Genomic DNA, 14900 nt, shown 5'->3' with positions numbered 1-14900 from the left:
ATCTTATGATAGAGTGCTGCAGCAATGAGTCCTAGAACCCGGAAATGAGTCTGCATTTTTGCACTTCCAGTTCTCTTGTCTGGAAGATAATGGGGTTTTTTTTTAATTAGTTTTTGGTATGATGCCTGAAATCAGGTCTGTGGTTAACACAAGCTTAAGAGATTGTAAAGTTTTGTTCTACGATAAAATGCGTCAGTAAATACCCTTCTTAGGAATGTTGAGGCTTTTACGTGTCTTTAAAAAGGCAGTCGCTAACAACGGGCTAAATGAGACTAGAAAACGTCAACGCGACCAGTGTAGATCATTAGCATAACAACAGCTTTTTAGATCGCGTTCACACTTCAAAAATCATTTGACAAGGTTCATTTGTGAAGATTATCTTGCTGATCAAAGCATGTAAGTATGATGAACTTGTGTTTGCCACAGAGTTTATTTTCTGCACTAATCCAAGATCCAATGGAAAAATCCCATTCCTCTTCTCCTTGGTGATAACAGCAGAACTGACACCACGCTGGAGATTATTTGCTCTCACACTGATTACAATCATTGCTATTTAGAGACCATGACATGGAAACTGCTAAGCACACACAGCGTTTGTCATGGAGCATGATACACCAACATGACTGCGCCCACAGAAAAGATCCCTTTGTATCCTCTTGACATGACATTTCTGAGAGGTGAAGAAAAGTAAATAGCAAAAACTCTGTATTTGCTATTGGGTGGTTAAAAAAACAGTAGGCTTATAATGTGAGCAGGATGTGGATGAGGGGTTGTGTCAGAGGAGGGCCATCCCAAAGCTCTCATCTTCAGCCTGTTTCGCTCTCTACAGGCTGAAAGTAGAACTGCAGCAGAAATGTATCAACTTACCGTTCACTTGAAATTCCCTCTTAATTCTTTACTTTTTATAATTACCATGTTGATAATTAGGTTCATGTAACTGTCTTTGTAGGCAAATAAATGTCTGCTTTGAAATCTTAACATTATAATTTTTCTAAATTCAATGCTATGCCTACGATCTAAGACAATCCACAAATAATAGTAAACATGAACAACTCATCACAAATATTGATTGAACTCTCCTAGGCTCGAGAAATAACAATGAATAACTTAGGTGGTGTTTCCCTTGAAGCAACACACACAAACAGTCTTTTCTTATCACACACGTTTGTTGATGTTTCAGTGCAGATGACTGAAGCAGCCTATTTTACTCTGTTGCTGTCTGTGAGTCTTCCTCCTATCCTATCCTATCCTCTATCTTCTTATCTGTAAAAAAATGTAGTTTTGTAACTCCTTGAATTCCTTGACTGTGACTTTTGTTAGCAGGCTTTGACCTGCAGCGCTTGTTTGGCGACTGCGGTCCCGCCTGGTGAACTACCGTGGTGTCACTGAGGTACATTTCCTGATCCTGAATCTAAACTATCTAACTATTTGGATTTTGATGAGTGAAAGTGGCATTTCAGTACAATCGGCAATCTAACATGTGACGTTCATTTGCTTTTGACGGTTGATGGTTTAGGCGTACTGGGCTGGAAGCCATTCATTCTTAAAGTCAGTTATGTTCTGATAATTATTGTCACTGCTGCCAATTAAACGGGCTAGGTTGCCATCTCTGTCAGAGACCAATTGTGCATAATTGCAGTGTTCAATGAAACACGACAGTGCGTCATTGTCCAAGCATGTTTGTACACGAACATTGTTGTTGTGTGTTGTTTTCTGACACTGAATGTGAGCAGAAGTAGATCCGGAGTTATTGACACTCAAGAAATTTAAAGATGAAGACAAAGTTGACATAACACATGAATTTCGAAACAGTTGAATGTGTAAAATTTAAAAACTGGTCAACATATCTTTGGATTTTTGCAGAACAATATTTCATGTATGGATGCGTAAACTGCGTGTCATTTGAATTATACAGCAAAACTAACACATTGCTCATAACACAGCTCTCAGTACGCTCATGTTTAAGTTGTAGTCATTTTAATTATTGGAGCTTCGAAAGCAGCAGCTCCCTCCATTACTTCGTGGTGGGGTTTAGAGCATTTTCAGTATTATTTAAAACATCTTGATTCAACTTCTGATACTTTAAACTTGACAACATTCAGCATTATCCATTTGTATACCCCTCTTTAATGAATCAAAGCAAATGCACATTTTACAACTAATCAGGCCTTACTCAATTTAATTTTGTCAGTAACTAAACATCAACTAAGACTAACATTTTTGTGGTGGGCCTGCTTGAGGGGCGTTCATAAAAATGTAAATGAAATTAGAAACATACATCACAAACCACTGAGGCTTCTCCTTATCCAGTGTTAAAGAGAATAATTATCTATTATTATTATTATCAAGCCAAGCCAAACATACAAACACTAGTGTGTTGAGGTTTTAGACTTTGGTGATTTTCTTCACTGTCATTTGAAAATCCGTTCTAATTTCCTGGTTCCGCAGGTTCCGCCGGATCCAGGCCTCGACCTAAAAGACACAAATGATTTTTGAATTCATCATATCCAGGTCAGTGTCCACCGTTCAGTCAATAACTACAGTGCGTTATTGGATTGTGTTCTTCTACACAGATTATATCAGATAGCACTATCAATAACGACTCTTATTAATATTATAGAAATGAAAGACAGAATTGGATATGACTGTATATTTGTGAAGACAGTGAACAAGGTTATAGTGAGTTACCTGTCTCAGGACTGGAGCTATTGTTGTTTCATTGAGCTCATGGGTGGACTTGACAGCTGACACAAGGATGGCCACAACTGGTCCTACAATAGGAAATTCATTAAAATCATGTCAGACATCAAGTTGAATCATATTGTGCGAGCCTAAAATACACTTACCGTCTATTGAAGTAGCTTTGAATATGTCTGTTGCTTCGGCTGCGAATGCGAATGGGATTGAGTTATTGAACCCTCTCAAGGGGATACTATTTATTTCCACAGCAAAGGGAGGGGATGCTGCGGAAACGTTAAAAGAAATTAGACCCAATTTCAAATCTAGACAGTTGAACTACACCCTACAAATTGTAGCTAAATAAATGTACTCACAGTATACACATTTAATCCAATAATTTCAACTACTCACTTGTTTGTGCGGCACATGAGGACAAACACCCAGCAAACAGAATCAGCAGCAGCATGTTGAAGCTTGGTTCCAAAAGAAACGTGTAAAATCTGTTGTGCAAATAGTGTTCCCTGTACTGTTCCCCGGAGTATTTGGCTACTTTTGTTCTGTGCCAGGAAGGGTAATCCTTATGCACAGGGGTGTGGCATTAGACAACAATAAGCTCAGTTTTTCAACAAAGGGCTTGGCATCTCAAGGAGGTAACGAAAACACATACTGTTCAATGAAACCTGAGAAGGAAGCAAATTCTTCTAAAATTCATCTAAAAATTCAAAAATTCTTCATCAGCACGGTGTTTGTTTGTTTGTTTTTTACTGCTTCTTCCACAAAGCAAAATCATTTCAGACCCCTGTGAATTATCCAATGAAAAGGTTAAGAGTGGGGTTTTTGCTATAAAATAATGTTTTGATTTAACTTAAAACACCTAAAAGCAAGTTGTGGCAGCACATTTTGATGTGCGCAAACAATAGCTCTACGGTTTCTCGGCTACTTTTTATTAAGATGTCTTTGAGTCAGTTGTACTTTTAAGACAAAAAAAACTACGTGAAATACAAACAACAACAATACTAAAATGAACAACAACGTACTTTTTAATGCATTAAAATACATTATGACACCACACAACCTCTTTTTACAACTTTGAAACACATTACAGAATTAGACATCACATCACATCATCTCATCTGTGCAACTAGAACTGACTATAAGTAACTGTAATCCTCTTTCTCTTGTTCTTTATTCACAACAGTAAAACAAGTTTGATAAGAATCACCATGGGCTCTTTAACCTGCTGCTGCTGCTGCTGTTGCTTGCAGAGCTGGAAATTCTGGAGGTGGTGTTAGGAGGGGAGGTCATGGTCAGATCCAAGCCCAGTTTCACAGTCTTCAGCACGGGGGAGTGAAGTGCAGAGGCCCTGGGGCTGCTGCTGGCTGAGGAAGCAGGAGAGCTACAGCACAGAGAAACAACAGCAACATCAAGCTAGAGAGGAAGAGCAAATTCTATATATGAATTATTCTCAGTCAGACTGTGGAGCGTACAACCACAGTCGTTTTCAGCTGACTGGTTATATTTTATTGACAAGAGCAGTATTCAATTATTTTCCTCTCGCACACTTTTATGATTAGTCCAATCTGACCAATGACCATCTGACAACACGCCCTGAAGAAAGAGGCAACTCTTCTCTTTGGAAGAGGTTTGATTATGAAGGAATCAAGTCTAACCTGAAAGAGGCAACGCTTGTCTTTGGAAGAGGTTTGATTATGAAGGAATCAAGTCTAACCTGAAAGAGGCAACGCTTGTCTTTGGAAGAGGTTTGATTATGAAGGAATCAAGTCTAACCTGAAAGAGGCAACGCTTGTCTTGGAGCTCCGATGGCTGGAAGGAGTGGAAGATGCAGATGGAAGAGACAGATTGGCCTGAAGGAGAGAAACACACTCAAAGTAAAAGACATTTGATTTTGCAACTCCATGAATCCCATAAATGACTCCATAAATGACAATAAAGCACAACTTATCTTGACTAAATGCTTAATCAATCCTTCGAAATATAAAATAAAATTTAAAAAAATGCAGCGTCAATTGTTTTATACCTGCAGGAAGTATTTCTCGAAGACTAATTTGAGGTCAGGTTTGTCCTCCATGGCCTCACTCAGCATGCTGTTGGTACTCTTATTGAATTCTTTCAACTGCCTTAGCTTAATGTCCTGCTCCTCAAAAGTCTCATTCTTGGTGTTTTTTCCTGAGCGGATCGCTTTAGTCAGCTTAGAGCACTATCAGACAGAGAGGACACACACACAAAAAGTATTATGGTGACAGCTAATACATGTTTGTGGTCAAAGATACCCATAATGTAAATACACACAACAACATTCCTTTATTCACTCCTAACTTCCAGTGTTAAGAAAAAAAGGTGGGACAGGTATCAAACCTGCTTTGTGGCTCTGTCAGCCTTCTCCTGCTGGGAAGCGATTTCTTTGTTCAGTTTACTGATGAGTGACTCTTTGTGCTCTATTTTAGCTCTCTCCAATTTCTCCTCCTGCAGCAACCTCTCCAAGGTATTGATCATGTCCTGGAAACGGGGAGCATATCATACAAAAGCAAGGCATCGGGGCAGATTCAGAGCAAGTCAACTTCCCTGGACGAGTTGTGGAGTGAGTTTATTCATGACCCCATACCCTTGCAGGAACAACACCTAAATAATAAGCTGAAACTGAAGAGGAGAGACAGGAATGAAGACAGAGCGCTTTGACAAGGAAATGAAAAATGAAAAATACACAAAGAGTGTATATAGAAAGAAAACTGGAAATGCTGACAATAATTTCAATCTCCAACAGTAATTAGTGTCGTAAGATCGCCCATTAGAAATAAAATAAGAATGTTTAAAATACAAAACATAAAACTATTACTACTAAATGTATATTAAGTGCAGTATAACCTAATTAGTGTGGATAGTAAAAGAGGAAGTGGGATACTTGGTATTGATTAAAATGATGTTTAATTATAAACTGTTGAAATGCTGTTGACAGTAGCATGTTTAAATTGTAGGCTGACCTCTGGAGGATATATTACAAATGTAAGACAAATAGGGGAGTGTTGTGATGACTATGCTACTTTTTAGGATGACTTATTTAGTGTTCAGGAACTGATTTTATTTATCTCAAACGGGCTATGAATAGAAATAACCTGCAAGTCCTGTTGGAGCTCTTCCCCTTGTCTTATCTTATACTTCAGCGTCTCCTCAGCTGCCCTCAACTGCTCTTCTAGCTTCAGTTTTTCCTGGTGCTCTGGACCTGAAACAGAAACAGTCTGAATTACTCTGTGATCAGTGAGAGGTGCTCTATTGATTACATGGACAAAGAGGAAAATTACACATGAATCACTTCCTGCTGATGATCCCTGTCAAGAGAGTTGTTGCTGATTTTGTTTCACTCAGTCTACCTGTACGTACTGGATTCATCTACTTTGTTGAGCGATTTGCGAAATGTCGAGTTACTGTTGTCGAACAGCTGAATGGTGTTGTCCAGAGCTCTATTTTCCAGCTCCATCTTGCGGATTGCGGCATCCAGACCGTCTCCCTTCCGCTTGAGCTCCTCTTTCTCTAGTGCAGCCTGGTGAAAAGCACACGGCAATGATGCAAAGTGCCGGTGTTCAGCTTCAACAGACTTTCTATGTAACGCGGTGGTGTGTTTAAAGACCTCTTACCTTTGTGATGTAGTACGCTTGTGATTTCTGCTCTTCCCCCTCAGGAGCTGCCATCATAAGCATCGCAAGCTCAAAGCGTTTCTTCAACGTGTCGATCTTGGACAGTTTCTCATTCAGTTCAGCACTGACACAAAATCAATCGCTGAATAAAGTGAACGTTCTCAAAATCATTCAAGTATGACATGAAACTGAAATAGTGGGCTGGAGGGGAGTGAGATTTGTGGTCACAGCTGTGTTTCTTTTACCTGAGTCTCTGTCTCTCCTGCTCACTGATCTTGTTCTGTTGGCTGAGCATCGCTTTGTAGACCTTCACCTCTTCCTGCCTGTCCTGTATGAGTTTCTGCAGCTCCAGCTTCCTCTTCTCCAAGGACAGCACGGTGTCCGTCTTGTTGTACAGCAGATCACTCTGACGCTTGACCTCTATCTTCAAGACGTAGTGATCCACCATGTTGTCCTGATCAGGAACAAGTGAAGTCAACATAGTGCATGGGTTTGTTCTGCGTGCCGATGCTGTTCATTTTCAGATACATGACATAATGTCAGATATATTTGAGTGTAAAACCCTTAAAAACATCATTAGCGGACTGATGACCTCAGCTTTTTGGTATCTGTTGACATCTGTGGTCGATTAGTGAGCAGCTTGCATTGACGTCCTAAAGGTGAAAGCTAGAACTGTAACTCACAACCATTGTGATTATTAAATCATCTCCTAATTATTTTTCATTTCTCAGTTTTTCTTTAAAATGTCAATAAATGACATGTGCTAAAATTCACATTTTTCACTATTTTCCTGCAAGCTACAGGCTAAACTGATTCATCGCAAAAAACAATTGACAGATTAATTGACCATAACAATAAGTGTTGATCATAAGAAAGTTGATTGACTGTGACCACTAAATGTCTGGTAGTTGTACTTGAATAATGATAAACAATTGTTTCAGCAGTAAGAGGAGCTTGAATCAAACCAATAGTGAAAAGGACACAGTATGTCCACATGGTTTTATGGTATATGCAGTGGCAGCAGTTAGTTACCTGTCTGCTGAGCCTGAGTCTCTTCAGCTCCTTTTCATTGCTGTGTCGGAGATGGATGAGCAACTCCACCTTGTCGGTCAGATCTTTCTTTTGAGCCTCTGACTTCTCCATAACTTTCCTCAAATAGCGAATATCATCCTGTCAGAGGCAAAGGCGTGTGTGAGAGGGGATTATTTCACTGGTTTGGTGTGTAAAAGATGCAGAGTGGTACGGTGAGGGGACAAACAATCAAACTGACCTCAGACTCCTTGACCGTGTTGGTAAGCATGTTGGCTGTGTTCTTCTTCTCCTCCAGGGCTTTCTGTAGCTCAGCAATCTTTATGTCGAGCGTTTGTTTTTCGTCTGTCTCAACCTCGTCTTTCAGCCGTGCCAGTTTTCTAGCCAGGGCGAAGATCTGCGAGTCCTACACAATGCAGGAGAATGAAAGTATATGTGTCACCGTTGTAGAGTTTAGCACCAGACTAGGGAAAGATGGGTATTTGATTGTAGAAATTTGTGTGTGTTTTTTTTGGTAAGCATGCCTGTTGAGTCATGATCATCTGCTGTCTCATAAAATCCTTCTCCAGCTTTCTGATCTGGTTGTCCAGGCTGGTGATGCTGTATTTACTCCTTGAAATCTGTGCAATAGAATCCTTCTCTTTTGTCTTGAGAGCCTGCGTACACTCTTTACGACGAAAAAGCTCCTCGCTGTATTCACGCACCTGGAAATCCAAATCCTATAGCAAAGCACAGAAAAGACAGGGTTACACAGTAACAGAACAAATCGGTATCATTTTGAGCTCAGTGAAATTGGGGGTTCTCTAAATTCACATTTAGTTTCAGAGTTAGTTTAGTTAGTATTTAATGTATTTGCATCTTTACAGAAAACAGAACGGTCTCATATTTGATTGATGGTCAGTTATTGTGTTGTGTTTTTAGGAGAACATTAGCTGTTAATCAAAATATCAATTAAAAAAATATATTTTTTGTTTATTAATTGTTTGTGAAGTGTCTGCAGCTCACATCACATAAAGCACTAAAAACATCCACAGGGTATGAAGTCCTGTATAGAGCATGATAGGGGTTAGTGCAGCTTTAAATTCATGGCTTAACCAACAGAAGCTTGTGTTTTGATTGTGCCTAAAAGCCATCAGAAAGAGTGTTCTGAGATGCAAAATGGCCCTGAGATGAGGAACTTAAAAAAAAACTATTAATGCTTTAAACAACAGCCAACATAGCAAATGAGCGGTTTATGTTTCAGGATTGTCAGGCTGCTTACCTTGATGGTGTGTTCCTCATCCTTGAGGAGCTGGTCCATCTGGTCCGCTCTCTCCTCCTCACTGAGGGCTGTCTGAGTCACAACCTTCAGCTTCTCTTCCAGTGCAACATTGTAGGCCCGGGCCTTCCTGAGTCTACAACACACACACACACACACACACACACATACAGATGGAGCTTGTGTACTAAAGCTAGAGTAATAATATAGCAACAGACATGTGTTGTAAGATGTCACTGACTTATCATTGTTATCCTGGATGTCTTTCTTCATTCTGGATATTTGGGACGTCCCAGACTCCACATCGGAGTTTGATCTGTCCAGTCGGCCTTTGCAACTACGAAGCTTTAAGACACATGACAATCAATCCACTCATTCATCTAAAACAAAATTGAAGCATTCTTTGAAACATTCAGCTATGCCCAAAACTAAAAATATTTGTTAACGGGATTCAAAAGTTGACCTCATCCTTCAGCCTGCTGCAGTTATTCTCCTGCTCCTTCAAATCCTGCCGCAGCTTGACAGCCTGCCGGTTGGCGATGGTTATCTTCCTCTCAACCTCCTTGTTGTTGTTCCTCTGAGTATCCAAGAAGTGCTTCCTCTCCGTGATGGTGCCGTTCCTCTCCCTGATGTTCTGGTTGGCTTGGGCAAGTAGCTGGACGTATGAAGGAACAAGACGGGATAACAAACAATTTTCACTTGACTGTCCAGTTCGACGTACGTTCATTCTGTTGGTTTTAATTGTTCAGAGGTTTATATGCTTTAGGTCGGTCAGCGTGAAGTGCAAGGTCACAGACTTTACCAGAGCACACTGCTGCATCTCAGCGTCTCGTTGCTTTATCTGCCTGATAGTTTTTTCCCATTGGTGAATGAGCTGCTGTGTCTCCAGGTGGGCCTGCTGCAAATTTTCTGCAGTTTTGTCCAAAGCGATCTGTTCGGAAAGCAGAACAAACGTGTATTCTCATAGACAATGTGAACGTCTTAAAGATTGTATTAAATGTACAGTGTTTTCTTACCTGTGCGGATACAGTCTCGGCCAATTCTTTGTCAAGTGCTTTGCGCTTTTCATTGGCCTCCAGTGTCTTCTTTTCTAGAGCCAGAGTGAACGACTATATTGGAGAGATTACAAAGATCTTAGTTCAGGAACTTGTAAACAGCATTTTATTTTACTGAAAACAGAATGGGTGCACATTCCTTTTCTCCTCACCTTGATCCTCTGCTCATCTTGCTGGGCGTACTTGATGATGGCCATTGTGTCTTCCTCTTTGCGTGCCGAGTCCTCTAAAAAGGCATCCATGGTCTGCTGGTCCCAGGCCATCTGGTTCCTGAACTCCTCTAGCTTCTGTTTGGCCTTTAAGATATGGTTCTGAAAGATTGAGTAGTATTTTTAGCACCAAACAGCTATACTTGTTTCTCTGTTAAAGTATATTTGTTGTGGATGGTATAGACCTCTAGCATGTTCTTCCTTTCTTCTAAAGATCTATCATCATTCTCCATCTTAGCAGTCTCCTGTGCTAGGCGACCTTTCTCCCTTTCTGCGAGGGCGGTGAGGTGTTTATCCAACTCTCCTTCCCTTCCCTTAGCCTTGTACAGAGCCTGTGTTCAGCACAATCAAAAAGAGAAATTAACAACACCCCCCCGATACTGTGACTATAACCCAATTACAAGAGGAGACACGCATCTGTCTGACATTTAATAAATACACAACGCATAAACCTACCTCAGTATTATCCAGCTCTTGTTCAATATTTTTATGAAATTCGGCCTTTAACTGAAATTGATCCTTGTTTTGATCAAGTTGGTTTTCCAGTTGCACCAACTCTGTCTCCTTTTTACGAATCTGTTGTTGAGAAAGTCATCATAATAAAAGCACAACATAAAGGAAATACAGTCTGCAGCATGTTTGTTCTTGGCAGCTATGGTTTGCCCATCACTACATGCAGTTACAAACATTTGACTCGTGACACATGAACAGATGACATTTACCAAAAACACACATTACAACTTGTGAATCCTAGGTATAGAGCCACATGGCTGATAATGTCATTATTACAATATGGTCGCAACGTATAGAGAGAGCATTATATAAAAGTTACTGATGAAGCTCATGTGAGCCATGGAGATTCTGATAGTGTGCCACATGACCTGGCATCTATAAATTGAATTATTTGAAGAAAAAATAACAACTTCAGACAAAAGTTCAAAAAGGCATCACAGTTCAATACTACAGAGAAACATGACGACATCCCTTAATAACTAAGCAAATATGCAGGCCTACATACACACATACAGGTAAACATCTTGTAATCCAGGAATTAGACATTTTTGACACACTTTAAAATCTTATTTTCAGCGTTTCATGTTTACTATATAAGAAGAAGAAAAAACACGTTTGTATGGCAACCTTTTCCCTCAGATTATAAAAAGTAAAAGCATAACTCGTGAGTCATTGGGTCAGATATCATTTCGGAACGATGACCAGACGGTTGAATCGACCTGTGTCAACGTTACTACGTTACTAAAATAAACGAGTTAATTCGCGTTATAACGGCCTCACACTCACCTCGTCTATCAGAGCCTGGTTTTCAGTGTTAGATTCTGGGACAGCAAAGCCCTCGTTCCAGTCCGTATCTGTAATGCCCGACATTTTCCTGCACTGTTCGACTCTACAGAGTAAGAACAATGTTCAATCAAAGTGATATCTGTTTCTGCTGCGATCAGTCGTTCGTTTCTCCGGTTTGCTGTTACCACGCTGTCTGTTGACAGTGGCTCTTAGCAACCGCTCGAGCCTTAAAATGTTATCGCCACAAGGAGGCAGCGCGAGGCGATTAACAGTGTCACACACGTTGTTGAGCTACACAACACATACAATGATAAGAGTTAACTCACAACGTATCGTACAAAGGTACAGTATAAAGAGAGCCAAGTATGTCGAAAAGAATACTTCAACTTCTGCATATGGTTTCTCCCTAAAAGTATAATCACTTATGCATAATTTAAAATACCAAAACCAAACATTGTCAGCTTAAAATTGAGTTATACAGACTTCTCCAAGCAGAAGAAAATGACCTGCCAATCAAAAACCATGAGCTTTATGAAGTCATTAACAAAACATCATTGGTGTTGAAGTGAGAAGGTTTTCAGCTTGTGATGGTATTTGAGCTCAAATAACTCAAAAGCATTTTTCTCATTTATTAGAGAAGGTATATATATGACCTAAATCAGAAGTATTATCTAACCAGGTGTTACTGAGAATTACCTCTAAATGACTTTCCTTACACAGAAATACAAAGGCCTGGGCGCTTTAAAGATACCAAATTGAAACATTTATTTTATCTTTATACATTTGTGTTTAAACAAACAGCATTATGCTTAAAAAATTACAATCAATGTTTTATACTGACTTGTCGCACAAATGTATCATAAAACAAAAACAGGAATGCACACAAGAGTATTAAAATTCAATATTTAAAGAACAACATCCCCTCGCGAACCCTCGTGTTTAGATAACAATTCAAAAAGTGTGTCTGTCAACCTGCTTCTGAGCGGAGCTCAACCACATCAATGGGCCAAGACGGTGACTCCTCTCTAGTTGGCTTGAGCGCACACAAAAAGCCCAATACTTAAGATAAAAGATCCAAACCACCACAAGTTGACCAACAAAGAGATATGCCTTTTTATATATATGTAAATACACACACACATATATAAAGTCTCTGTTGTGTAAAATATTTCAGTCCTGAGGGTTGAAAAGGCAACATAGTTCTCAGCTCAGTGTGGTCTTCTTGTCCTCCGTTCACTGCGCTCTCTGGTTTTTAGAAACCTCACATGGATGTTCCCACATTGAGAGCTTAAACTGCCGTGCTTTTGGTCCCGATGTGTGGTCGTGCAAACTCCACAAAGTCATCAATAAGGACAGGCCATGCGCCTATTGAAAGAAGAAATAAAACAGATTAAATGAATTGACTCCACAATGTGCGAAGACATGATTATGGACTGATCCGATCATTTGATACTGGGAGATCATAATAGGCCTGTGTGAAGCAGGGTAGAGGCGCCTGTTCTAATAGGCTGGGAAGGAACAAGTACAGGTCACAGACACTTGCATCCACACAGTGATAAATGGGTTCACTTTTAGCAGACTGTCGCTACAAACCTTCCTCGTCATAATTCGACATGTCATCTGTGATCATAGTGCTGAAGTCAAGTAAGAGGTTCCAAGTGTCCTTAGGAATTGATCTTTTGTGGTGCTCCTGCAAAAGATGTAGAGGCAAGTTGAAAAAAAAGGCAACGAGAAGTAATAATGTTTGCATTTTTAAATTAATTCTGAGTGATCGACTTACAACTAAAAATTTGTTCCACAACTCCAGGAACTTGAATCTTCCAGCCAGTACTAAATTCCAATATGCAATTGCCATTTCTAAATCTGTAAGACAACCAGAAAAAGCTCAATATACACTAAATAAATAAACAGTTGATGATGAGACGCATATTAAAAGATCCTTACCCAAACCTTTCTGGCCCGGATTCTTTGCAAAATTAAATGTAAACTGGTAAAAGTCCTTAAATTTCCCTTGGTCCTTTAACTCTTGATCCATCTTTGGCAGCTGAGCTTTGAGCTTCTCTATGCTGTCACACCTGGGGGAACACAAAGCAGACGGTTTCTACAGTGCGACCATCATTGTTTGTTGTAAACCTAGCAATTCATAAGGTCCATGTGTATGTATAATGGTCAAACTTACAATTAATCAATCAGTTTGTACTCGACACCTTCTAAAACAAAGCCTATAGAAGCCTTTATACTGATAAGCATGTTTCGGCTGCACATCGTACATCTCCATATAATATTATATAAAGTATAGCATCTCTGTGAGTTTGACGATGAAGTCCACTTTACATCAAACAGATGGAGTTTCATGATTGTTTGTGCCATCTGAAAATTCATTCTCACCCCTGTTCTGCCATGCCATCCATGAACTCCTGTTTTGAAAATTCGCACTGTGTTGCTGCCCTGAACTTCCAGGCTATGAGGAGGACACTTATACTGGCTGGGTCCAGAGCCAGGTCGTCGCAGAACTGCTGGATCCCATCAATGCCGATCTTGTTATCATCATGAGGATCTAAATGTTAGGGTGTGAAGAGTGCTTGATTCATTACTTTCCAGCCAACGATTAACAGTCACTATTATATAATATATGATGTATTCTTATACTGTCTATAACACCCTCTCTCTAGAGATCTCCTACCTCTATATCTGGTGTACAGTTGATCGAGCCTCTTCTTGTCTAAGGCCCCCTTTAGATTTGAAACATAGAGCTCTGGATTTTGGAAAAACTTATCCGTGGCAACATCTAGCTTCCAGTCATTCTGTGACAGACAGGTCAGTGCGGTCTTCTCATTGGATTGTGTGAAAATCATGAACTGACGAACTTTATCCTTCTGTGAGGACTTCAGCTTGTTCTGCACAAAGACATACAAAACACTTGTTGTTGCAACACACGAATAGACTCACGTTAGTGCAAAGAACAGCAATGGCAAAAACAACCTTATTTATCAGTTGTCAAAAATGTTATGTTAGACTGCAGTACTCACTCCAACATAATATTGGGCTAGCTGTTAGCTAAATAAACATGGAATCATTGATTATCACGTTTAATAGCAACAATAAGATAACCAGCAATAACATGCCCCCCTGACAGCAGAGACCGACTTGAAACGTGTTGAATGGCTGGCTAGCCTTCGATGGCTAGCACCTTTACATTTATGATACCATTGAACAACCAAGCTAGCCATACAATCGTCTCGACAACAACACATAGCTGATGCTGATGCAGTGTGTGTAACGTTGGCTGATTTTGATTGTCAGTTGGCTTAAAGGCTAGCAAGCTTAGCTAACGTTAGCTAACTAGACAAGCTGGCTAGGCTCCCCGTGAGCTAGTTAGCTAATGCTAATGTCGAGAGCAGCGTTTGTTTTCATTGTATAAAGGGGATGTGAGGTACTTAGCCCGGCTGCTTGACTGTGTGACTCACAACAAAGTGATAGTGTATGTTTGCAACCACTGTTTACATCTGCATCAGAGGACCTGATTAAAAACTACCATTTCTTACCATGTTTGTCTTTGCCCGACTCCCTTTCCGCCCATCCAGCTGGCTAATGCGTGTAAAGTTTTAAGAAGCACGGGAAAAGTTCTTCCGGTTGAAGCAGCGTATAGTAAAATAAAAGTACAACATTGGTCTCTCCTTGGTTATACCACATCCTAAAGTGATCTTTTTATTTTATTTTC

At 40.0% G+C, this 14900-nt stretch overlaps 3 protein-coding genes across 3 annotated transcripts; all 3 read right to left on the bottom strand.

Moving 5' to 3' along the window:
- Positions 1-1966: 1966 nt before the first annotated feature.
- Positions 1967-3218, bottom strand: LOC306705919 (uncharacterized protein). The gene is made up of 4 exons (XM_079172792.1): positions 3091-3218; positions 2847-2963; positions 2689-2771; positions 1967-2472 (listed from the first exon to the last, which is right to left on the bottom strand). Exons 1-4 carry the CDS (start codon positions 3143-3145, stop codon positions 2386-2388), a joined length of 342 nt encoding a protein of 113 aa, XP_079028918.1. The 5' UTR covers positions 3146-3218; the 3' UTR covers positions 1967-2385.
- A 613-nt stretch (positions 3219-3831) lies between these two features.
- ccdc39 (coiled-coil domain 39 molecular ruler complex subunit) lies at positions 3832-11291 on the bottom strand. The gene is made up of 20 exons (XM_079173745.1): positions 11180-11291; positions 10337-10456; positions 10066-10212; positions 9824-9982; positions 9633-9725; positions 9419-9547; positions 9080-9271; positions 8858-8961; positions 8620-8752; positions 7883-8077; positions 7600-7764; positions 7362-7499; positions 6575-6783; positions 6330-6453; positions 6076-6235; positions 5811-5917; positions 5056-5196; positions 4718-4897; positions 4468-4544; positions 3832-4075 (listed from the first exon to the last, which is right to left on the bottom strand). The coding sequence occupies exons 1-20, from the start codon at positions 11261-11263 to the stop codon at positions 3898-3900; spliced, it is 2835 nt and encodes a 944-aa protein (XP_079029871.1). The 5' UTR covers positions 11264-11291; the 3' UTR covers positions 3832-3897.
- Positions 11292-11925: 634 nt separating this feature from the next.
- dcun1d1 (DCN1, defective in cullin neddylation 1, domain containing 1) lies at positions 11926-14769 on the bottom strand. Its single transcript, XM_079173579.1, has 7 exons — positions 14725-14769; positions 13863-14076; positions 13568-13736; positions 13124-13254; positions 12960-13042; positions 12773-12869; positions 11926-12544 (listed from the first exon to the last, which is right to left on the bottom strand). Exons 1-7 carry the CDS (start codon positions 14725-14727, stop codon positions 12468-12470), a joined length of 774 nt encoding a protein of 257 aa, XP_079029705.1. The 5' UTR covers positions 14728-14769; the 3' UTR covers positions 11926-12467.
- Between the last annotated feature and the right edge of the window lie 131 nt (positions 14770-14900).

Source organism: Pholis gunnellus (assembly GCF_910591455.1).
Source record: "Pholis gunnellus genome assembly, chromosome: 14".
Taxonomy (NCBI): domain Eukaryota; kingdom Metazoa; phylum Chordata; class Actinopteri; order Perciformes; family Pholidae; genus Pholis; species Pholis gunnellus.
Note: the sequence above shows the minus strand (reverse complement) of the source record. Positions and strands in the feature narration are given on the sequence as shown.